Consider the following 24683-nt stretch of genomic DNA (forward strand, 5'->3'; position numbering starts at 1 on the left):
AGCTGGGGATGGAAGGTTCAGGAAAATCTGATTGCCTCCCATTTCAGTTGTGAGTTAACTAAAATGAGTGAAGTTATACAGCTGTCTGACTGATACCAGGTCATAAATACTCACCAAAACAACAGTGTCCATTGGAAAGACTACATGACTTGCACAGCATACAATAAATTATCAGCCATAACTGAGCTTGTCTTTCTCCATTTGCCACATTAGTAATTGTTCTTATTTTGTAAATTCACTGTTGTCCAACAACTAATCAGAAATGCATATAGGAACATTGGAATTGCTAGACAAATAAAGACCAAGGTCCATCTAGTTCATCTTCTACCATCCTGGTGTTGTTGACTAATCATGGCAATCAATCTTTGTCAATTAGTCTACAACAGACCCAGACATGAGGCGGGGAAACCCCCAGTGATGGAGAGCTTTGGGAACTATGGGGGAAAAATTCAGTATCGCCCCATTTGGGGCGCCATTATCGGCCGTGCGCAAAGTTCAGCGCCTGGCGTTAATTTTCGCCTCCGACAGCAAACTTGGCTTTTATCGCCCCTGGAGGTGATTGGAGCGCTAAATCAGGCGCTTCACACCTGTCTTAAGGCGCAAACGCCGAGGAGTGAGGCGCTACCTCAGAGTGCTGGCGAAGCAAGGAAGGGGAAATCAAAATAAACCTGCAAAGTGCTGCTCAGTACTCAAAACTCCTTCACACAGCATTGAATCTTTCCAGAAGTCTCTCTCTCTCTTTCAGACTGCATGGTGCAAAAATGTCACCGACAAAAAAAGGCAGGAAGCGGTCGCCTTTAAATAGCGCTCCCCTAGTCCCTTTCTGACAGCATAACGCTCCCCTCAACCTGTCGTTGCTAGCGGCAGGCGGTAAGGCAGGGGGCGCCACTCAATATCCGGTCCGGGGCGCTAACGGGGCATAGCGCACTCGAATGACGTCACAATCTGCTGGCGCAGGAGATCGTGGCGGAAGTGTTTAGCGCCGCCGCAAAATGTCTAGTTAATTTCGCGAGCGGCCTCTAGTTGCTTTACGCCCCAATTGGCGCCCTCTTAAGGTGCTAATGGGAGGCGCAAACCACTGAATTTTTCCCCCTATAGGTCCAAAGTAACCTGTTCCTCCAAGCATGCTACGCTTGCCATATGTCATGTCTCAAATTACTTATCTACTGTATCCCAAAGTATTACTTTCTGAAAGAAATCTATCTACTTTGCATTTGAATGAATCAATAATATCTGCTTCCACCATCTCCCTAGGGAGCCTATTCCATCCTCACTGAACCACTCACTCACTGAAATAATGGGTTTGATATTAAACCTCATGCCCCCCCCCCCGACCCACGACACGCAGGAGAGGGTCGGGGAGGAGGGGGAAATTAAAAATCACGAAACTCATCCCCGACCCGTCAAAATGGCGGCAGGTTATGAATCGTGTTTGTGTCCCATTTTGGAGAGGTGGGACACTTCATCATTATAATATTTAAATCAGGCTCCCACAGTGCAGTTAGGAGCCTGATTTAAATGTAACAGTTGCCAGCCGGGTTTCCAGGGGCTTGGGAAACCTGGCAGCTAAATGGAGATAGGAGCAGCTGGCTGCAGAAGGTAAGTGCTTTTTAGAGCACTGCTTGTGAGCCAGGAAGAGCAGGAGTGCTCCCTCCGGCCATTTAAATGAACCTTTTGCCAATCGTGGCTGCTCCTCGCTGGCCCAATTGGCTGACTCTTCCTCCGCCTCCCCCCCTCCAACCTGCGATCTGCTGACCCCCGCCGCCGCCCCCCCCCCCCCCAAAACCCCCTTCAACCCACCCTCCCAATTGCCGGGACCAACCCCAACGGTCCCCAGCTGCGACCTTCTGCCGATGGCTTTCCTGCCTGGCAGCCAGTCAGCCTGTCAATCTGGCCGGCTGCCAGGTGGGAAACAAATTTTAAAAAAATGGTAATCAGGTCCTGCCGTTAAATTCAGCAGGACCTCCGCATCCTCGGGATTTCCGTGTTTCCTCCACTATTGCGCTGCCTCGTTCCCTCCTTGCATCCCCGTAAATATCGGGACCAATGTTCTGGACAAGGTGAATCCACTTCTCATGGTCTACATTATCTAGTCCTTTTAGAATCCTAAAAATAGTAATCACATCACTTCTCAACCTTCTCTTTTCCAGTGAGAACATGCCAAATTTACATAAACACTCCTCATAGTCCAATCCCTTCAACCCGCAATCACTCTGGTTGCTCCCTTCTGTATACTTCAGTTGCTGCAATATCCTTTTTGTACTGTGGCAACCAGAACTGTACACAGTATTCTAAGTGCAGTTGCACCAATGATTTATAAAGTGGCAGGATTACCTCACTATTTTGGCTTAATATTGACCTTTTAATACATCCCAACATATGATTTACTTTACTCACTGCGACCAAGCATTATTGCAATAGCTTCAATTTATTTTCAATGAGACCTTGGATCTCTTTTATTTTCCATGCACATTATTTTCTTTCCATTTTAGTAATCGTCCCTTCCTGGACTTTTTTTTATCCCCATGTGAAGCGCTTGCATTTCTCTAAATTGAATTTCATTTACCAGCTGTCCCAATCCCTAAGTATATTCAAATCCTCCTCCAGCTTATCCTGTTCAGCTTTGGAGTCTACCACCTTCATTAGCTTTGTACCATCTGCAAATTTAACCACTGTGCTTGTGACTCCTAGCTCCAGATCATTTATGAAGGTGTTAAACAAGTGAGGTCCCAAAACAGATGCCTTAGGGACCCCACTAACATTCCCCCAGGTTAATGAAAATCCCTGTACCACCATCCTATGGGTTCTATCGGTCAATCCATTATATATCAATTGTAAAATAATACCACTGATTCCCTCTTTCTGATTTCCAGAGGAACTATATAAGGCCTTATTGAAATTCGAAGTACACCACCATATATAGTATAGAGAACATAAGCAAACGTAGTGATATAAAGAAATTCATGGGCTGATTCCAGCTCCTAGAGTGAAGCAGCAATGATGAGGAGTACTTTGCAGAAAATTATGGATGCACAGCCGTGGATGAAAAATTCTTCTGCTGTGTAACCATGATTTCCCATAACATTGGGCTGGATTTTACCAGCCCTGAGGAGGCGGGTTTGGAAGCGGGACTGGTGGGGAAATGAGAAAAATTAGGAGCGGGTCCCAACCCGCCTCCAAACCATCTTCCCAGGAGGCGGGTCCCTGACTCGCTCAGAGGTGGCAAGGGAATTCGAGCCAATTAACTGCCTGGATCAGTGAGGCGAGCAGTGGGTCTGCGGGGGTGAGAGGGGCCCAAATGTCTGCTGTAGAGGTGAGTGATGGGTGCAAGTGTGGACAGGTAAGTATGAGAGGTGAGTGTAAAGTGTTGGAAAAAGTTTCCTTACCTTTGCTTCTTCCTGCAGGCTTCAACCCTTGGGGATCCGGAGGTGCCTCATCTTAACGTCAGAGATGATAGCCATCAGCTTTCTGCTGAGGAGAGAGGTCTTGGTGAGCCTGTGTGCAAGGGCTCACCTTAGAACAGAGATTGTCAGTATTTGACAGCTTCTCAGCTGTCAAATGCTGACAATTCATCTGACAAAAATTTTTTGACAGATGAAACGTCATACGTTGACGTCATCTGTCACCAGCTTTCCCTTAATTGGCCGGCTAAACCCGCAGGGCGGCCTTAACAAGGCCAATCAAGGGAAAATAGTGTGCGTTCATCAGACATCGCTGGGGGCGGGACTGAAACCCGACAACCAGCAGTCCTGCCTCCAGCACGTCTCCATTCACAAAATCCCGGCCATGGTCTCTGTAAACACTTTTGGGAGTATGGGAGAACAGCCATCTCTTTATTGCATGAGAGAAAATGTGCTTCAATCTTTGTATTTTGTGGTTACACCCTGTGGAAATCATGTACAGGTACTATATCTCACTCTCTGAGTGTGTGTCTCTGCTCTTGACTTCTATGCTCCCTTCTGGCAGCAGTGCTTCTGATGGAAGGTGGTTTATCCAACTGTGGTGCAGGGACCAGTAACACTCCAAGAAGGTGGAACATCAGTCCAAAGAATATCTTAAATAGTCACCCTGGAAGGAAGAAATATAGCGAGAGATGCATTATATTGGAGTTAAAGTTGCTGGTGAGGGTTCCAGTGTTCTTTTCTCTGGGTTCTACTTAGGCCACAGGTGGTGATCATCTCTCTATATGGCTGCCACTGATCTGTATAAGGGCAGAACAATGTGCATCCATTAGTAATGAACAAAGTCCTCCCTTACAGTGGGTAGCATTCTTTCTCCAAGAATATCTCGGCCTACAAGTAAGCCTTTCTGGATAGCGCATTATGTAAGTCAGCGATGGAGGTCTCTGGTCTGCCTAATCCTTCATCCATCATAGTATGCATGATGGCTATAACATTGTTTATGTGGTGTTAATGCTTCTCTATCCTCAGTTTAAAGATGGGCTTTGTGATTGCTTTACCTAACACTCCCTCTGTTTGAGTCTACGAAATTTGCAACCCTTTATTAGACTCTTCAGATCATCTACAGCTAGTGGAGCCACTGGTAGCTGCACCCATTCTGGCTACTGCCACCCACTCTAGACTTTCCAAGCTAACTAGTTCAATAATGGCTTCTTTAGCCAGTAGGAACTGTTCCACTGCCGTACTCTTGTGTACCGGCAGTTAAAAGCTAGATTTTACTTGATTTTCTTCTTGACATCATGGATTCTTCTTCATGACCTCCCACCACTTCCTACAGGCAGTGGACATGGCCTGTGAGTCAGCCGTTGATTTCCTCCCAGGCTTGCTTTCTTGTATGTGGACCGGAGGATGTGTGTGCCAGAGCCACTTATCACTGTTTTACTGGCCCGATGCTCTGGCACATTAAATATACCACTGTATCAATGTAAAATGACTTCTGATTGACTTTTGAATCTGGCTGTAGAATTCCTGGTCAGTGCCATGAGTATTGACAAAAGCTAATTTCTTATAGGGCCAACTGGTTCATTTCCTGCTGCTAAGGTGCTAAGCTGTGATAATTGTTGCTGTTGTGATTCAGTCAAATTCGTTCACTGAATCTGACAGAAGCTGGGCCGTATGGATGTGCTGAGAGGAAATTTCTTAGTTCTGTTAGATGCCCAAAATTCACACAGTTTGATTTTTAGCTGCATTATACTGGGGTCCATTGTAAACTAGACATTGATCCAAAGGCTAAGGCGTGAACCTACATTACCCACTGGTAAAAAAAAATTATGAAAAAGAAATTCTGGCCAGCTTGCTTGCTGATTTCACTGGGAATTTGTCCACAGCACAGAGCTACACTGACCACAGACCGTGAAATAAAAATAAAAATATAGGTTTAAACTACAGAAATGTAGCTTATTGACCGATTGGAATCTTATAAAGTTCATTGCCATTTATTCTACCATGTCATTTAAAAAAGACAGATCTAAAACTTATAGTTTATGGAGCTCTGATTTTTTATTATGAAATGTAAATGTGCTTAGATATGCTGGATTGGGATTAAAGTATGTAATTAAATTGAATATTGCACACTGGCTGAAGCAACAACAACACAACTTATTTATATAGCGCCTTTAATGTACCACCTGAACTGGGATGGGACCCGTGTCCTAGCGGAAAGGGTAAATAGGGAGGTGGCAAAGGCTTTAAACTAGTAAGATGGGGGAGGGATCTACAAGAAACGTAACTAGCCTAAATATAAACAAAACAGGAAAAACATAAGAAGCAGGAGTAGGCCAATTGGCCCCTCGAGCCTGCTCCACCGTTCAACAAGATCATGGCTGATCCAATCTTGGCTTCAACATCACTTTCCTGCTGTCTCCCCATACCCCTTGACTCCCTTGCGGGCATAGGAAAGAATAAAGTAAGGGAGGACATTGATGGCAAGGGAACAAATAGAGTTATAGAACAGGAGTCTAAAAAGATAGTTAAACATAAAGTGAGCGGAAATCCTATTAAAAATGAGTTAAACTGTGATATGCCTATCAATTAGTCCAATAAAAGGCGACGAGTTAAGAACGTAACTGAAGGTTTTTATTGGCTAAATAACAGAGCCCACCCTCGTGGGTGATCCGATCCAACAGGGAGGAATACTAGCCAGTCAGCTACCTTTATACCTGGGCAGGTAATGGGCGGAGTCGGAGGTGGTCAGCCCAGGTATAACAGTGCGACAAGAGGCGACCTCGTGTAGTGATGTGACAGTGAGAACAGTGAGAACAATATACAGTGATAACTATAACAGTGGTTTACCACATTCACCCCTTGTTTAGATTAGAGTCCGGCGGGGTGAAGTGTATTACCAGCTCTGGTATGTCAGTCTGTCCGGAGGCTTCGTTAGCCTCTCCGATCGTCGCAGCGGCGGTGTTACATTATCCGGTGTTAAAGCTGGTGTCTGCGTAGCCAGCAAAGGCTCGTGGGGTTCCGGCATGCCGTCTACCTCGGCTGGACTCGGGGGGTTGGGAGGGGGGGGTGAGGGTGCGAGGTCTCGTAAGGAGACAGTGTCCTCCCGTCCGTCTGGGTAAGCCACATAGGCGTACTGGGGGTTGGCGTGCAGGAGGTTCACCTTCTCGACCAGGGGGTCCGTTTTATGGGCCCTCACGTGCTTTCGCAGCAAGACGGGTCCCAGAGAGGTCAGCCAGGTTGGTAGGGTGGTTCCCGTAGTCGACTTCCTGGGGAAGACAAACATTCGGGCATGGGGGGTGGTGTTAATGGCAGTGCAAAGTAGTGACCGGATGGAGTGCAGCGCAATCGGGAGGACCTCTTGCCAGCGGGAGGTTGGGAGGCCCTTAGACTTTAAGGCTAAGAGGGTGGCCTTCCATACCGTCGCGTTCTCTCTTTCCACCTGGCCGTTCCCTCGGGGGTTGTAGCTGGTGGTCCTGCTTGCTGCAATACCCCTCTCCAATAGGAACTGACGGAGTTCCTCGCTCATGAAGGAGGCGCCCCGGTCACTATGTATATAGTTCGGGAACCCGAACAAGGCGAAGAGTTTGTTCAGGCATTTAATGACCGTGTTACTGGTCATGTCTGGGCAGGGGAAGGCAAAGGGGAAACGGGAGTACTCATCAACGATGTTGAGGAAGTACACATTACGGTCGGATGACGGTAGGGGCCCCTTGAAGTCGATGCTCAGACGCTTGAAGGGGCGGGTGGCCTTGATCAGGCTTGCTCTGTCCGGCTTATAGAAGTGCGGTTTGCACTCAGCACAGATCTGGCAGTTCCTGGTCATGGTCCTGACCTCCTCGATGGAGTATGGCAGGTTGCGGGCCTTAATGAAATGGTAGAGTCTGGTGACTCCGGGGTGGCAGAGGTCATTGTGGAGGGTCTGAAGTCTATCACTTTGCGCGCTGGCGCATGTAATGCGTGAAAGAGCATCAGGGGGGTCGTTCAGTTTACCGGGCCGGTACAAGATCTCATAATCATAGGTGGAAAGCTCGATTCTCCACCTCAAGATTTTGTCGTTCTTGATCTTGCCCCTCAGCTTGTTATTAAACATGAAGGCAACCGAGCGTTGGTCGGTGAGGAGGGTAAATCGTTTGCCTGCCAAGTAGTGCCTCCAGCGCCGTACTGCCTCCACAATTGCCTGGGCTTCCTTCTCGACCGACGAGTGTCGGGTCTCGGGGCCCTGTAGGGTCCTTGAGAAGAAGGCTACCGGCCTACCCTCCTGGTTAAGGGTAGCGGCTAGGGCGAAGTCGGATGCATCGCTCTCCACTTGGAAGGGGATTGACTCATCCACTGCGTGCATTGTGGCCTTGGCTATGTCTCCCTTAATGAGGGAGAAGGCCGCGCACGCCTCTTCCGTGAGGGGGAAGGATGTGGTTTTCAGGAGGGGTCTGGCTTTGTCCGCATAATTGGGTACCCATTGGGCATAGTAGGCGAAAAGCCCCAGGGTTCTCCTAAGTGCTTTTGGACAGTGGGGGAGGGGTAGCTCCATGAGGGGGCGCATTCTTTCGGGGTCGGGGCCGATGACTCCGTTCTCTACTACACAGCCAAGGATGGCAAGGCGCGCTGTGTTAAACACGCATTTCTCCTTATTGTAGGTGAGGTTCAGCCGTTGGGCCGTACGGAGGAATTTCTCCAGATTCACGTCATGGTCCTGCCGGTTGCGGCCGCAGATGGTGACGTTATCGAGATAGGGGAAAGTGGCCTGTAGTCCGTTCTGGTCAACCATCCGGTCCATCTCCCGTTGGAAAACCGAGACCCCGTTGGTGACACCAAAGGGGACCCTAAGGAATTGGTAGAGGCGGCCATTCGCCTCGAAGGCGGTGTACTGGCTGTCCTCCGGGCTGATGGGGAGTTGGTGGTAGGCCGACTTGAGGTCGATGGTCGAGAATACGCGGTATTGTGCAATCTCATTGACCATGTCCGATATGCGGGGGAGGGGGTATGCGTCCAGCTGGGTGTATCTGTTTATGGTCTGGCTGTAGTCGATAACCAGGCGATTTTTGTCGCCGGTCTTGACTACCACCACCTGGGCACGCCAGGGGCTGCTGCTCCCCTCAATAATGCCCTCTTTCAGGAGTCGCTGCACCTCAGAGCTAATGAAGGCTCTGTCCCCAGCGCTGTACCGCCTGCTCTTAGTAGCGACAGGTTTGCAGTCGGGGGTGAGGTTAGCGAACAGGGAAGGTGGCGGTACCTTGAGGGTGGATAGGCTGCAGGTGTTACGCGGTGGGCGGTTTAACTTTCGCTGGTTGTCGACTGTGAGTGGGGGGAGGGGTCCACCGTATGCTAGGGTTACACTTTGGAGGTGGGATTGGAAGTCCAGCCCTAGTATGACGGCAGCGCACAGCTGGGGGAGTACGAGGAGTTTAAAATTTTTATACACTGTCCCTTTAACCGACAATGTCACGACACAGTAGCCGCTGATGTCTGTGGCGTGCGACCTCGATGCCATCGAGATGCGGCTGCGCGTTGGCAGGACGGGGAGGGAGTAGTGGCTCACCGTGTCTGGGTGGATGAAGCTCTCCGTGCTTCCGCTGTCGAACAGGCAGGTCGTGGCGTGGCCGTTGACTTTGATGTCCATCATTGAGCTGGCCAGGTGGTGCGGGCGGGCTTGATCCAGGGTCACGGAAGCTAGGGTGTAGATGAGCGCGTCATTGTCATGACAAGATGGCGGCCCCCGTAGTTCACATGAGGCTCTGTTTAAATCGTTTGCCCCGCACAAAGATGGCCGCCCCTGCTGTTCCCATGAGGCTCTGCAGGCTTCGGCTGCCCCGCACAAAGATGGCCGCCCCTGGTTTTCCCATGAGGCTCTGCAGGCTTCGGCTGCCCCGCACAAAGATGGCCGCCCCTGGTTTTCCCATGAGGCTCTGCAGGCTTCGGCTGCCCCGCACAAAGATGGCCGCCCCCAGGGTTCGCATGAGGCACTGCTGGCTTCTGAGGATTTGCTTCTGCAGGCCTTGGAGAAGTGGCCTTTCTTGAGGCAGGTTTTGCAGGTCGAGTTTTTGGCTGGGCAGCGCGACCTCGGATGCTTCTCCTGGCCGCAAAAGAAGCAGCCAGCGGCCCGATCGGGGTTGCCTGATGTCGGGGCCGGTACCGGGGCTAGCGGGCCCAGTCGGATCCGTGATGCAGACGCTGAGGTAGGTCCCGGGGGCAGCGCTGTGAAGGGTGGTGGGGTGGGGGTCGGGCCCGAGTCCCAGGGTCGCGAATAGTACCTGGCAAACGCTTCCTGGTCTTGCTGGGTGGCCTCTAGGGTGAGGGCGAGGGCTTCGGCCTTGTCCAGGTCTATGTCCTTAGCTTCAAGCAGTCTTTGCCGTGTGTAGTCGGAACGTAGGCCTCTCACCAAGGCGTCGCGGACATTGTCTTCCATGTTCGCAGTAGCCGTCACCGCTTTAAAGTCACAGTTCCTGCCGAGTTGTCTCAGCGCTCGTGAAAATTCAGCTATCGATTCTCCTGGCTGTTGCTGGCGAGATCTTAAGAGATGCCTAGTGTACATGTAGTTTACCGGGCTCCGGTACTGCTGTTTCAGTAGGTTGATGGCGTCGTCGTACGTAGTCATGTCCTGGATGAGTGTATATACTCTCGGGCTCGCTTGGGCTTTCAGGACTCTTAGTTTGGATCTCTGAGGGACGACGGCTTCCTCCAGGTACGATTCGAAGCAGTCCAGCCAGTGTTTGAAGTCGTTGGCTGAGTTTGGTGCCTGTGGGTTTAGATCCAGGTATGGTGGTTTCAAGGCTTGCAGCCAAGCCGGCTGGTGTGGCCCGTTGTCTGGAGGCTGCTGTTGCTGTGCTGCTGGGTGAGCTCCTTGCTGTTGCTGTTCATTATCAGACATCTTTAAAATTTAGTCAATAAAATTGATATGCCTATCAATTAGTCCAATAAAAGGCGACGAGTTAAGAACGTAACTGAAGGTTTTTATTGGCTAAATAACAGAGCCCACCCTCGTGGGTGATCCGATCCAACAGGGAGGAATACTAGCCAGTCAGCTACCTTTATACCTGGGCAGGTAATGGGCGGAGTCGGAGGTGGTCAGCCCAGGTATAACAGTGCGACAAGAGGCGACCTCGTGTAGTGATGTGACAGTGAGAACAGTGAGAACAATATACAGTGATAACTATAACAGTGGTTTACCACAAACTGTCTATACAGCAATGCACACAGTGTCTGTAATAAAACAGGGGAGCTAGAGGCAATTATGCACTGCAAGGAACCAGACATAGAAGGGATCACTGAGACATGACTGCAGAAAAATCAGGACTGGGAATTAAACATTGCCGGGTATAACATATTTAGAAAAGATAGGGAGGGAAAAAGATGAGGTGAATAGCTGTACTTATTAGGGATAACATAATGGCAGTAGAAAAAAGTGACACAGATATCAGCAAGACAAAAATAGAATCCATATGGATAGAGATAAAAGATAATAAAGGATCAGTCACACTAATAGGCATAGTCTACAGACCACCTAATAGTGGAAGGGAGGTGGAAGAAGAAATATGCAGACAAATTAGGGAAATTAATTAAAAAAAACATAGAATAATAATCATGGGGGATTTCAACTACCCTGATATTAATTGGACAGAAGCGGTAGTAAAGGGGATAAGGGAATGGAGTTGCTACAATGTGTACAGGACTCCTTTCTCACCCAATATGTAAAAAGCCCAGCAAGGGAGGATTCGCTATTGGATCTAGTAATGGGGAATGAACCAGAGCAGATAAGAGAAGTAAAAGTAGGGGAACATCCAGGCAATAGTGACCATAATATAATACGCTTTAAGATGATAATTGAGAAGGACATAAGTATGATGAAAACCAGGTTAATAGATTGGAGAAAAGCTGATTTTGAGGGGCTGAAAATAGAATTTGGGGGAAAAAATGGGCAACAGTATTGGCAAACAACGATGTAGAACAGCAATGGGAAACATTTAAAATGGTGTTCAATAGAATGCAGGAAAAATATATTCCGCTAAAAGGAAAGAACAAACTAAACAATAATGAAACTCCATGGATGAATAAAGCCATAAGGTAACAATTGAGGGTAAGGAAAGAGGCATACATTAAGTACATAGACAGCAGGGGAGTGTATGATAAGGGAGAATACAAAAAGATTAGGAGAGAAGTCAGAAAAACAATTAGGGAGGCAAAGAGGAACCATGAAATTAAATTATCAAGGAACATAAAACAAAATAGTAAAATATTTTATAGACACATCAATAAAAAAAGGAACGTTGGGATCGGAATTCGGCCATTAAGGGATACACAGGATAATACCACAGGTAATGATAGAGAGATGGTAGAAATATTAAATAATTATTTTGCTTCAATATTTATCAGGGAAATAAAACAAGTGGACATGACATTGGATGGTGAGATTAGTAATGAGATAAGTGCATTTAAAATAAAAAGGGGATATATTAAATAAACTAATCAAACTCAAAGAGGATAAAACCCCTGGTCCGGATGGATTGTATCCACACATTTTAGAAGAATCTAGGCAAGAGATAGCAGAGGCATTACTACGCATATTTAATAATTCATTAGAAAAAGGTGCAGTGCCAGAGGACTGGTGGATAGCTAACATAATACCGATATTTAAGAAGGGGGATAGAACATGTCCAGGGAATTATAGACCAGTCAGTTTAACATCGGTGGTAGGAAAAATAATGGAATCCCTACTAAAGGAAAAAAATGGAAGAAATCTAGAAACCAAAAATATAATAATGAACAGTCAGCATGGATTTCAAAAGGGAAAGCCTTACTTGACCAAACTTATTGAATTTTTTGAAGAGGTAACAGAGAGAGCAGACAATGGTAATGCAGTAGATGTAATTTATCTGGATTTTCAAAAGGCCTTCGATAAGGTGCCACATGATAGACTGATGAACAAGGTCAGAGAATGCATTGTCAGGGGACAAGTAGCAGAATGGATTGCTGGCTGGCTTCAGGACAGAAAGCAGAGAGTAGGAGTAAAGGGTCGCTATTCACAGTGGCAGAAGGTGGGTAGTGGTGTTCCACAAGGATCAGTGCTGGGACCACTGTTGTTCACAATTTACTTTAATGATTTAGACTTTGGAATCAAAAACACAATTTCTAAATTTGCGGATGACACCAAATTGGGGGATATAGTCAGTACTGAGGAGGACTGCAACAAATTACAGGAGGACATGAATAAACTTGCAGAATCAGCATATAATTGGCAAATGAAGTTCAACACAGATAAATGTGAGGTATTACATTTTGGTAGGAAGAATAGGGACGTCACTTATCACTTGGAGTCTAGGAGGGGTGGAGGAACAAAGGGATCTCTGAGTACAAATACACAAATCACTGAATGTAGCGACACAGGTTAACAAGGCCATAAAAAACGCAAACAAAGCACTAGGGTTTATTTCTAGAGGGATAGAATTGAAAAGTAGGGAAGTTATGTTAAACCTGTATCGAACCTTGGTTAGATCACACTTGGAGTACTGCGTACAGTTCTGGTCTCCATATTATAATAAGGATGTAGAGGCATTGGAGAGGATGCAAATAAAATTCACAAGGATGATACCAGAACCAGAGGTGATACCTATCAGGAAAGGGTGAACAGGCAGGGTCTCTTTTCTCTTGAAAAGAGAAGGCTGAGTGGTAACTTAATAGAGTTATTTAAAATTATGAAAGGTTTTGATAGAGTAGATATAGAGAGTGTGTTTCTACTTGTGGGGAAAGAGCAAAACTAAAGGCCATCAATATAAGATAGTCACCAATAAATCAAAGAGGGAATTCAGAAGAAACTTCTTTACCTAGTGAGTGGTGAGAATGTGGAACTCGCTATCACAGGGAGTAGTTGAGGTAAATAGTATAAATGCATTTAAGGGGAAGCTAGATAAGCATATGAGGGAAGAAGAAGTAGAGGGTTATGCTGATAGAGATAGATGAGGACGGATGGGAGGAGCCTCGATTGGAGCATAAACACCGGCATGGACAGGTTGGGCCGAATGGCCTGTTTCTGTGCTATAAATTGTATGTAATTCTATAGTTTAACCTTTCAAATTTAATCTGGTTCAGAATTTTAAAATACAGACAGCCTTTTCACTGCTGGTGCTAAAGTCACAGACCATTCTGCATCTGGAGAGGCAATAAACCTCTCATTGAGAACTGCCCCCTTGCGTCTACATGTAGATATTATACATTTCCTGATTAATTGATTGTCAGAAATATTGAATGGGTACAAAGAAGACCATCGTATCAATAATATAGCCATTTCAGCTAACTGACACTTGGGGTCTTCCTATTGTTCCAAGCTACAATAACTCGCACCAGTGAACAGTAATGTTGCGATCATGTCGAGGATTGAACTCCTATAAACCCCCGCCCCCCACCAGAGAAACCTTGTATGACATAGATTTAATCTCTTGTTTGCTGGTACTAGCAATACAAAAATATTGGGGGGGAAATTGGGTGGCACCCATTTTTGGGTGCTAACATCGCTGGGGAGCTCATTTTAGCGCCCCAAAAAAGTTAGCACCCTTCCGCCGTAAATTCAGCAGTGGCGCCCCAAGCAGGAGGTGGGGCACTACTGGAAAGCGCTCCACCTCCTGTTTGGGGCGCTACTACTTAATTTTGCGGCGCTACGTGCCGCCGCGTCATTGCAGGCCTCCTCCCCTGATTAAAGGGGAGGGGCCTAGCACTGCGCGCACGCTGCGATCGCAGCCGGCACCCTGCACACAAAAGGGAAAAGGGACAGGTGCTGGCAGTCGGCCAAAAAAAAATAGCCACCCGACACTTGCCCTTTAACTTGCGCCACTGCCACTGCAAAACCACCCCCCGATCCTGTCGCACATATCGTCCAGTGATAGGTCAGGGGGTGCAAGGGAAGTTTGCGGCTGGGGCGCAAGCGGGGCGCTGTGCACGACAATGACGTCATTGCCGGCGGCACGAGGCGCTACCGGCTACCGCCGCTGCTAACCTCCCACTGGGGGCGCTGACGAGAGGTGCGAACCAACCCAATTTTTCCCCCATTATGTTTTAAAAATTCAACTTGGGCAACCCAGGCATAGATCCAGTTTGTCAAAAACACATATTGGGCTGAATCTTAACTCCCAAAAATGGGTGGGTTGGGGTTGGGTCAGAGGTTAAAATTCAAAAAATCTGAAACGGGAACTCAACCTGCCCACTTCCAGTTTTAACAGAGCGACCAATTCGCTCGCAAAAGGCAGGTTGGTCTTTTAAGTATAATGAGGCCTTCATTTTAACACTATTCTATTTTTTTCAATTCAATTTTATTTGCCATATGTAACCAGTACAAGTACAATGGAATGCTTACTCCCCGTAGGGACACGTCAGCTATTTTTACAGCGCCGTGTTCAGAAAGTCAATTCTTTGTCATCCAGTGGCAGTGGGAGCACGATGTCCCTCAGCCGCTCTGTCCTCCTCGTCACCGCGGCCTCCTCCTCACTGTTGCCGGCTCGGCTCCACGTGTGGTGGCCTGCTTCTCCCGCTCACCCTCTGGCCACCATTCCCAGCTCCCCTCCTCCCAGTCGGACTGCGAGTTGTCGTGGCTGCTGCTGCGTCCCGATGTGCTGCGCTGCCTCCGCCCGACTCGCCGAACATATCCTCCGGTCGCTGCGGCCTCCACCTCACCGTCGCCGGCTCCACGGTCCGACGGCCTGGGCCTGCTTCTCCCGCTTCCGGCCCAGCCTCTGGCCGCCATGCTCGGCTCCCCTCCTCCCGGTCGGAATGCCTTCCCGCTGAGGAGCAGCCGGCCGACGTGCCCTAGCGGGTCGACATGGCTGCTGCTGCGTCCCGATGCGCTGCCTCCGCCCGACTCGCCAAACGCCTCGCTCCGGTTGCGGGAGCGAGCGGCGAGAGCGGGCCGCCCGAAGCAGGGAGAGCTCGCTAGCACCGGACCGTCTCGGGCGCCATCTTGACCTACCAATGTGTGTGAGAAGGACCTACCTGCACTGTTCCTTGCATTCCGGGTGGAGGAAAGATCATATTCATGCGGGCTCGTTGAAATATTTCGCTGCTGCCTGCAATGGACAACACATGTTGGCCAGGTTTCCCAGGAAACCCAGCAGTTGAAAGGCAGTGAGAAGGACTGACTCCATGAGGTAAGTGATTTTACAGCACTGCTCGTGAGCCAGGAGGAGCAGGAGTGCTTCCTCCAGGCCCAACAAGCTACCCAGTAAAACCGCCCTGTTTGCCCACCCCCAGCCTGCCAGCAATCCCTCCCACCCCCTGCTCCGCTGCGGCCTTGTGCTGTAGGCTTCCTCGCCCGACAGGCCTCCAGCTTGTTAATCAGGCTGGCTCAGGGCGAGAAACCAACAAAAAAAAAATTAAAGTCGTCCTAGGACGTTTGGGAAATCCATTCTTCCAGGATTCACGACCTCAAAACAGCACCCCAGCACGGATTGTGCCTCCGGGCTAAAATCCAGGCCATTGAATTTCTCTGGCATTTGTGGGAGGGATTGTTTACCTTGACATTGCAAATAATGTTTGTAATTTAAATTTAGCGTGTGATTTAATGGCTAAATGTGAACTGTAACTGCACTTTGTAGTCTGTAATCAATACAGAAATTCCTTTGTTCCTATAGGTAATGCTACATTCCTATAGGTAATGCTATGTTCTTATAAGGGTATCAAGGGATATGGAGTAAAGGTGGGAAAATGGAGTTGAAGTGCAGATCAGCAATGATCTACTTGAATGGTGGAGCAGGCCTGAGGAGTTGAATGGCCTACTCCTATTCCTTATGTTCTTATACATAAGAAAAACTTCTGCGGCTTTTTTAGTGGTAGAAGGTGTGAAACCTTTTTCAGGCTTTTTCTCCCTCAAATGGTTGCTGAACATGTACTTCCCATGGAGCAGAGGGCAGCTGGGCAATTATTCCTTGGCCACCTCAATGACCGCATTCAGCTGACACTTCCAAAAGTGGCCTAGTAACTGCTTTACCAATGCTTTCCATCCCTTTGGCACAGTGTTGTTGTGAGGCTTGGCAGCACCCCAGTGCAACATAGATGAATTTAGGTATTTCGTGGAAGGTGGTAGGAGGGACCACAATGTGGTTGCACATATTGATGCTTTTTGACTTGGGATTATAGGGCATTTACACAGTCCTGTGTTCTCACTGGGTAACCAAAATTATAAGGAGTGCAGGTCAGAGAATCAAGGCTAGTTGTTGCTGCTGGCTCAGGCTCCTTGTGAGCACGAATCGCAGCTGGGGACGCAGAATGACCCCGTGGTCTAGAAATTCGACATTACTAAAAACCTGCTGGTGCCACTGCGGGCCGGTGTTAACGGTTCCGAAAATGGTGGCGCTGGCAGGACCGGTAAATTGGCGCTGGTGGCTAATGGAATTTCGTCCGGCGTTAAACTCACTGTGCAACACTGTTCTGGTAGCTTTAGTCCTGGCAGGAGGCCCTAATGTAGCATGGCCGTAATGTCACTGTAGCAAGAACAGCCTTCTCTTAAAACGAGGCTGTCATTTTCAGAAAGCAGTTCGGTCTCTTAAAGGGGAACTGCCTTCTGAAATGAAAAAAACAAAAATCATTTAAAAATAGGCAGTTTTTAGCCCTTACAGCTCAACTGTCTTCTGAAATTTTTTTTTTAAAGAATTCCCAAATGCGAATCTTCATCTCTTAAAGCTGAATTGCCTTCCGCAATTAAAAAAATGGGAGAAGTGCTTCAGCACTAACACAAATGGCTCAGTAAGCCATGGTCTCGCAAGTTTGGATGAGTGCAGCTCCAACAACACTCAAGAAGCTCGACACCATCCAAGACAAAGCACCCCATCCACCATCTTAAACATTCACTCCCTCCACCACCAGTGCACTGTGGTTGCAGTGTGTACCATTTACAAGATGCGCTGCAGCAGCTCGCCAAGGCTTCTTCGGCAGCACCTCCCAAATCAGCGACCTCTTCCACCTAGAAAGACAAGGGCAGCAGGCGCATGGGAACACCATCACCTCCAAGTTCCCCTCCAAGTCACACACCATCCTGACTTGGAAGTATATCGCCGTTCCTTCATTGTCGCTGGGTCAAAATTCCTGGAACCCCCGCCCAAACAGCACTGTGGGAGTACCTTCACCACACGGACTGCAGCAGTTCAAGAAGGCGGCTCACCACCACCTTTTCAAGGGCAACTATGGATGGCCTTGCCAGCGATGCCCACATCCCATGAACGAATTAAAAAATAAAGCAGCATTCCAGTTTTGTGCAGGGGGTCAGCACTGCAAAAGAGGTCCTCTACCCACAGGGGCTAGGAGGCCCTCTAGATATAATGATGTGGGACCAGATCACCAAGGCCATCACTCCAGCAGTGTCACCCCTGTTCCTAAAGAAGATTCATGACCTCAGACCAATGGTCAAGGTCAGTGAATGCATCTTCAAAAGCTGACTCCTACCAACTGCACCACTAACCTCACACACTTCTCAATGCACGGCTCCACTCCCCACCCCCATGCCCTCCCGCAATCACTCACCTACCAACAATCTGCACCAATCACGAGGAACACCATTCCTAGCTTCACTTCACCCCTTGGAGGAGGAGGTGCAGGCAATTCCTGGCAGGGGCATGTCTGAGCCCTTGGCCAGTGGCTGGGCTGAAAGGATACGAGATGTTGGTATCCTCATATGTTATCGTCCTTCTAGCATGCACCTCTTTCTTTTCCGCCCCCCCCTCACCACAACTCCACCCTTGTGCCTTCCTCATTTCACACACTCAAGAAATGCAGCCTGCCCAGCCAATGGTTGACCAAGAAGAGGGAAAGGAGAGTGAAGAAGAAGAAGAAACACCGTCTCTTGATTTGACACTCCCAGCTACCAGCTCCTCAAGGTTGACTAGCAAAGCCATTTGCAGTGACCCTACTGAAAGTCAGCAGTCTTTCACCAGCCATGCTGCAGCCATTGGGGTAGCACTGCATGACATCAGTAGGATAGACAAAGACACACACAAGATAATCACTAAAGGAATGCATAAGGGTGATGAGTTGATTTCTTGATGTCATATTGGATGGATAGATGTATAAAGTTAGATTGGAAAGTTTGCTTTGTGGTGGCTTTTATTTCAGCATTGTGGCCAAGAGGATGCTGTGATGGTCAGTAACAGAGGGAAGGGAAGGAGTTGGATAATTTTTGAAAGGGGAATTGGGGTTGTGGTCACTGGTACTGCAGGTGGATGATTCCATCCTGGATATCCCAGCCAGAAAGGAGCTCTCTGGGTTGCATCCTTCCCGCTTCCTCCTCTTCTGCGCCTTCCTCTTCCCTCTGCGAGCGGATGCTGTAAATCTGAAATAAAAGCAGAAAATGCTGAAAATACTCAGCAGATCAGACAGCATCTCAACCTGAGATGTGGACTCTGTTTCTCTCTCCAGCTGCCTGATCTGCTGAGTATTTCCAGCATTTTCTGTCTTCTCAGAGGCCTTCCTTTACCATCCGAGGCCTTGCAAACATCCAGCAGCACTCCCTGCATACTTAAAAAAAAACTTTTAACAAGTATTGCATCAAGCCACTACTTCAATAAAATTTTAAAAATCCAGTCCAAAAGCTTTAATGCAAACTTACCTGAGTTTTGTGTGTCCCTTTAAGAAGTGCTGACAGCATCTGTCAGTCTGCTGAAGGCTCGCTTTTCAGAGCAAGCTTAGGGCCCAGCACTAAACTCAGTGCTACGGTTGAAGTTTGCAGAAAGTGATGGGCTTCATACTCACCCCATTTGCATCTCCAGGGCCAGTACTGCTATCTGCAATGCTAAGGCCCTCACCAAAATGGCGGCCGCTGAGTCCCGCGCCAGAGAAGTGCGCTAGAGTGGCGGCCGCCATTTTTCGCCATGATGGCGGCGCAAACAGGTGGCGATAAGGTAGGGAATTTCTCCCCCCTTGAATTTTCTGCTAGTCGCTAACATTTTAACAGAAAAGTTGTTGAATAAAATCCCAAGAGGACTATAGATCTGTGTTCGGCACAGATCAACCCTGCCAATATTAGATTAACAAACTTTAATGGAAGCGAGTAAAAACTCCTTTTTTTTGTTCATTACTGCACAGTAAAATCAAAATGATGTTACTTCTCTACAACTTGTACAACTGTGTGTACCCTGGATTGTATTAACAGGTCATAAATTGATTTTATTTGAACAGAGAAAAGTAAAGCACTGTCTTTATTTAGTTCAATTTAAGGCAACGTGCTTAACATGAGCAATGTTTAAAGTGAAGTAGTCTGCTTGCACTACATTATTGCATTTACAAATTGATTGTCTATTTTGGGACAATAAGAGACTGTTGCATTCTTACTAAATGCATTGCCTGATTGTAATTTTTTGTTGAAAGGTATGTGCACCAGAAAGAAAATTACATTGTTTTAGGAGATTATAGTCATTTGAAGAGTAAGGAAGTGCCAAAATAGAGACCATTTGGTCTACAGAAACAGTGCACGTATCAATTATGTATTCAGTGACATTTTATCAATTCAGCATATGCCTCTTGCTTCTTTCCATCTGCGCCTTAGTTGATTTTATTTTGTCAGATCTATTACTTTTTTACTCCTGTAATCAAATGATTAGAGTCTAAGCTTGTCCTAAACAAATGGTTAAATCTTTCCTAAGCAAACATTGAGGTCCTCTTGTAGCCTATCTAGAGTATCAAAATTAAATCCAACCCCTCACAAAGTGGTAGAATTGGGTTCATGCTGATCATTTGCCACGTGATGAGTTTTTGATCTTGACCTGACTATCGAGCACAGATGTCAGAGTACAGAGCACCTTTTAGGATCCAGAGTCTTGATAATATGTCATTTATCAGTCCTGTGTTCCTTTCATTGGGGCATGATGTGTGGCACAGAATGGTCTAACTAGAGAAAGAAATAACTAATAAAATATTAATATATTAGCTTAAAAGTGTGCTAAATGTAACAAGGTTTTCTATCAAATTGAAACAGGCTTTTGGATAAAACAAAGCAATTGCACAAAAAAAGCAGTGTACTTAAATGCACAAAAATCAATTTGTTACTCAGTGCAGCTCAGGCCACATGCCATACTGCCGATCAGTCTGACAGATTATGCGGAAGGCAATCTTGACAGTACACATCAGTCAAGTCTCTTTCAGCAGGCTCCCCATTGCATACAATTGAGTAAGATGATTCAACTCAAGTAACTACTGTGCAACAAAAGCTATACAAGAACCCAGGATTACAGTTCTCATTTCCCAGCAACATACAACCAGAACCAAACCACAAGCCACCAAAAGTGGGATCAGCAAAGTCTGCAGTATAAAGGACCTGAAGGAAAAAAGATGAGACGGACTTTTAAAGTGCTTTCCTGTAGCACAAAACTCGCAGTAGTGCTGCTGGATTCTCAAAGTGTAGGTGCAGCCAATTCCAAGCCTAATGTAAAATTGCCAGGACTCACTAAGACCAGCTGTTAGAAATACCCATTTTTAGTCTTAGTGAGTTTAGCAGTTTTAGATTTGGTTTGAAGATGGCAGCACAAGATCCACACCTCAGGAAACCAGCAGCACACTGGGAAAAAAAAAAATTTACATTTATATAGTGCCTTTCACAACTTCAGCACTTTACAGTCAGAAGTACTTTTGACATGTAATCACCGTTGTAATATAGGAAACGCAACCGCCTATGTGCACATAGCAAGGTCCCACAAACAGCAATGAAATAAATGACTAGATATCTGTTTAAGTGTTGGTTGAGGGATAAATGTTGGCCAGGACACTGGGGCAACTCTCCAGTAAGCATCTTTAATTAATTCTTTAATTGTTGGCACGGGCTCGAAGGGCCGAATGGCTGCCTTCCATGCTGTAACCATTCTATGATTCCCAACAGTTTGTCCATTAGGTTATCAGTCAGAGTATGAGGTCAGCTCCTCTGAAATGTCCTTTTCTCAGACTATCATCAGCATGTGATGACGAGATGGTTGGACAGCCCTTTAACTCTTTCAGACATTTTGGTGCTGAAAATAGACCTTTCAATTTCAAGGGTCGTTTGATCTTTTCCACTACCTACAAGTTAGGCCACTAAACCTGTTAGCAGTCTCCTTGGAAAAGCAGCTAAATGTTCCATTAAAGAAAAAAGCACAATACATTTGCATATAATCCTGATATTTGTGAAAATGTAATAATTTCACTTAGCCCAAGAGTTTGTGACAGAAAGGAGGATGAGAAATTTCATATTAGTCATTCAGGACAGTCTTTAATTTCTCAAAGTTCATCACAATAGTTTGTAAAAATGTTCATTACCAGATATAGAAGCTGATCCTTATCATTTATTGCATTCATTAATTATCAAAGATTTTCCACAACACTGTGTCAGCAATACTGCATAATGGAATAATTTAATCAACAAAAAATTAAAAACAGCCGGAATGAGCATCCAAAGGCACATGCACTTATTTGTTCAAATCATGCTCTAAACAAAATTATTATGGGTAATTTTGGCATTGGGTGACGGTGTAAATCGGGCAATATTGGATCAGCCGCTTGTTATACATCTCCCCCGATCAGGAGATATGTATAATAGGCAGCTGAATTGATATCGGCCATTTTACACTATCAGCAAAAGTAAAACTTACCCCATTGATTAAAAAATAAAGACTTTGTGGGCCGGCATTCCAGTGAGCCTGCTGCGCCGCTGCAAGTGAGGTGGAGTGGAACACACAGCTGCCCAAATTGAAGGATGCCAACCCTATTGTAAATTGTGGTGACAGGATCGTTAGATAGTTTGGCACAGCCCATAGCTTGCAATGTGAAACACATGCACTATCTTGACAATGATATCCTGAAGGAGAAATCTGAATTTGTTTCATCAACCAGGAAAAGGGAAGAAAAATGCAAAGGCAGAGCCAAAAGGGGCTGTGAGCAAGGTCACTGGAAAGAAAATTACGAGGATCATTGGCCTGGGAAAAAAGAAGCCATCGACAGATGAACAGACCTCTTCTGCTGAGGAAGACATCCCAACCTGTGGTATGTTTCTTAATGCCCTTGGCAGAGATTACTTAAAGCTTGTTAGTTGTTGGGGTTCCAAAAAGGTACCTCACACAATATTTTTACTTTTAAATGTTTCAGTTCATTTTTACAAAAAAACGTATGCTTTGTTTACATTTTCAAACCGCATTTATATTAACATCCAACCGACCTCATGGGGTTCTCCCGATCATTCGTCAAAGTTACAGCGGATGATTTGGAGAACCCCTGCAGAAGCTCAACCATGTTCATGGAAACCATTGATATAAATTGCCCACTTTGGCAGAGGAAGGTTGAACTGGATAATTGGTCCTATTTACCTTTGGTGTGCCTCCCATTGTAGATGTACTATCATTCATAGTAGACTGCAAATTAATAAAGGCCATAGGCTCCAAGTAGATTTGGCCAAATACCAATTATATGATTTTAGAATTCATGTTATCGATGAACAATTTATGCAGTGCAAAAAAAATCCCACATTTGTGAAAGCTTTCCAATAAGGCTCCTTTTTATCTGTGGTGTTACAGGAGCTTTGAAAATAAGGAAACCAGAAGGGTTCTATCTGAGAGTACCAGAAGCTATGTTGTAAGTGTGTAGAGGATGAGCATTTTCTCTACTGCTCTGATCTTTCTAGGCTATCTGAATGTGCTGTCTAACAATCGATGGAGGGAACGCTGGTGCAGAGTGAAAGATAACAAGCTGATCCTCCACAAAGACAGGACTGACCTGAAAATTCACATGGCATCTATTCCACTGCGCGGATGTGAAATAATTCCAGGCCTGGATTCCAAACACCCACTGGCATTCCGTCTGCTTAGGAATGGACAGGAAGTTGCTGTTTTAGAGGTGCAGTATTGCTACATTCAAAGAACTACAATGATTGAACTGGAAACATCAGTATCATTTCAATATCAGTATCATTGCTTCAATAGTAACCAAATACACTAAAGAAAGTGGTTCTGTCCTTGTTGCCATTTTTAAACAAAAAAAACCCCCGGCAGCACAGTGGCATAGTGGTTAGCACTGTTGCCTCACAGCGCCAGGGACCCGGGTTCGAATCCAGCCTCGGGTGACTGTCTGTGTGGAGTTTGCACATTCTCCCCGTGTTTGCGTGGGTTTACTCCGGGTGCTCCGGTTTCCTCCCACAGTCCAAAGATGTGTGGGTTAGGTTGATTGGCTATGATAAATTGACCCTTAGTGTTAGGGGGATTAAATACATGGGGTTACGGGGATAGGGTGGGATATGTGTTGGTGTAGGGGTTGCGGGGAATCGGGTGGGATATGTGTTGGTGCAGGCTCGATGGGCCGAAATGGCCTCTATCTGCACTGTGTGGTTTCTGTGATTTCTGTGAAATAGTTGCAGGAAAACAGTCAGAATGTGAGTTCAGCATTAACTGCAGTATTTAGTTCTAGATGTCCTGACTTCACAGAGCAGAGCATGAACTTCTCGGGCATCTTGTTGCAACCACAAAGGAATTCCAATGTAAGCTAATGGTAAAAAATCCTGGGGGCTAAATTCGGTTGATTTGCGCCTCCCATTAGTGCCCTAATTCAGCGGGAGGTTAGCGGCGGCACTAACCGTTAGCGCTGTGTGGCACAGCGCCGCCACGATGATGTCATCGCCGTGTGCAGCGCCCCGGCTGTAATATTGGGTGGTGCCCCCCGACTTACTGCCGGACGCTATGTCCGCTGGGGTCAGGGGGGCTGACCTGAGGCTGGGGCAGCGCTAGTTAAAGGGGAGGTGGTGGGCGGCCATTTTTGTTGCTGACTGCCTGCCAGCACCTGCCCTCGTTGCTGTCCCCGGCCCCGGTGAAGCCTCCCCCTGCGGGGTGCCGGCTGCTCTCTATGAGCCGGGCTCATTTGCCGGCACTCCTGATCCCTGGTAGTCCAGCTGGGTGCCGGGACACGCTGCACCAGGCCCCTCCCCTTTAAAAGGGGGAGGAAGGCCTGCAGTACCGCGCTGCGGCATGTAGCACCGCAATATTGGCTCACAGCACCCCAAGAGGGACACGGGCCGTTTCCAGTAGCGCCCCTCCTCCCTTTCAGGGCGTTACCTGGGAAAATCAGCCGTGGAGGCACTACCCAATTTTTACCCCCATTGCTTTAGTGGACGTCTGACGTGGTTAACCTTTTGAACTGAAATTGTAACTTGAAGAACTACGAACGGAAAGCATTGTAACACACTGTTGAGGGGTGGGGTGAGGTCAGGTTTGGGGGAGGGTGGTAACAGGAGAGCAAATGGTTTCTCATTGAATCCAAAGCAGATCTAAGGCAAACTGCTGTACAAAAAGTGTTATTTGCTCTTCT

At 46.9% G+C, this 24683-nt stretch overlaps 1 protein-coding gene across 3 annotated transcripts in view; it reads left to right on the top strand.

Moving 5' to 3' along the window:
• The window catches only part of afap1 (actin filament associated protein 1), a 330702-nt gene that overhangs the window by 263130 nt on the left and 42889 nt on the right, over positions 1 to 24683 (top strand). For all 3 annotated transcript variants that reach the window (XM_085961916.1, XM_085961897.1, XM_085961906.1), the window contains exons 9-10: positions 22227 to 22376; positions 23011 to 23222. In XM_085961916.1, coding sequence (XP_085818042.1) covers positions 22227 to 22376; positions 23011 to 23222 — 362 coding nt within the window. The remainder of the gene's footprint in view (positions 1 to 22226; positions 22377 to 23010; positions 23223 to 24683) is intronic.

This window comes from Somniosus microcephalus, chromosome 2, assembly GCF_052327205.1.
Source record: "Somniosus microcephalus isolate GS21.2 chromosome 2, FLI_Smic_1.0, whole genome shotgun sequence".
NCBI lineage: Eukaryota > Metazoa > Chordata > Chondrichthyes > Squaliformes > Somniosidae > Somniosus > Somniosus microcephalus.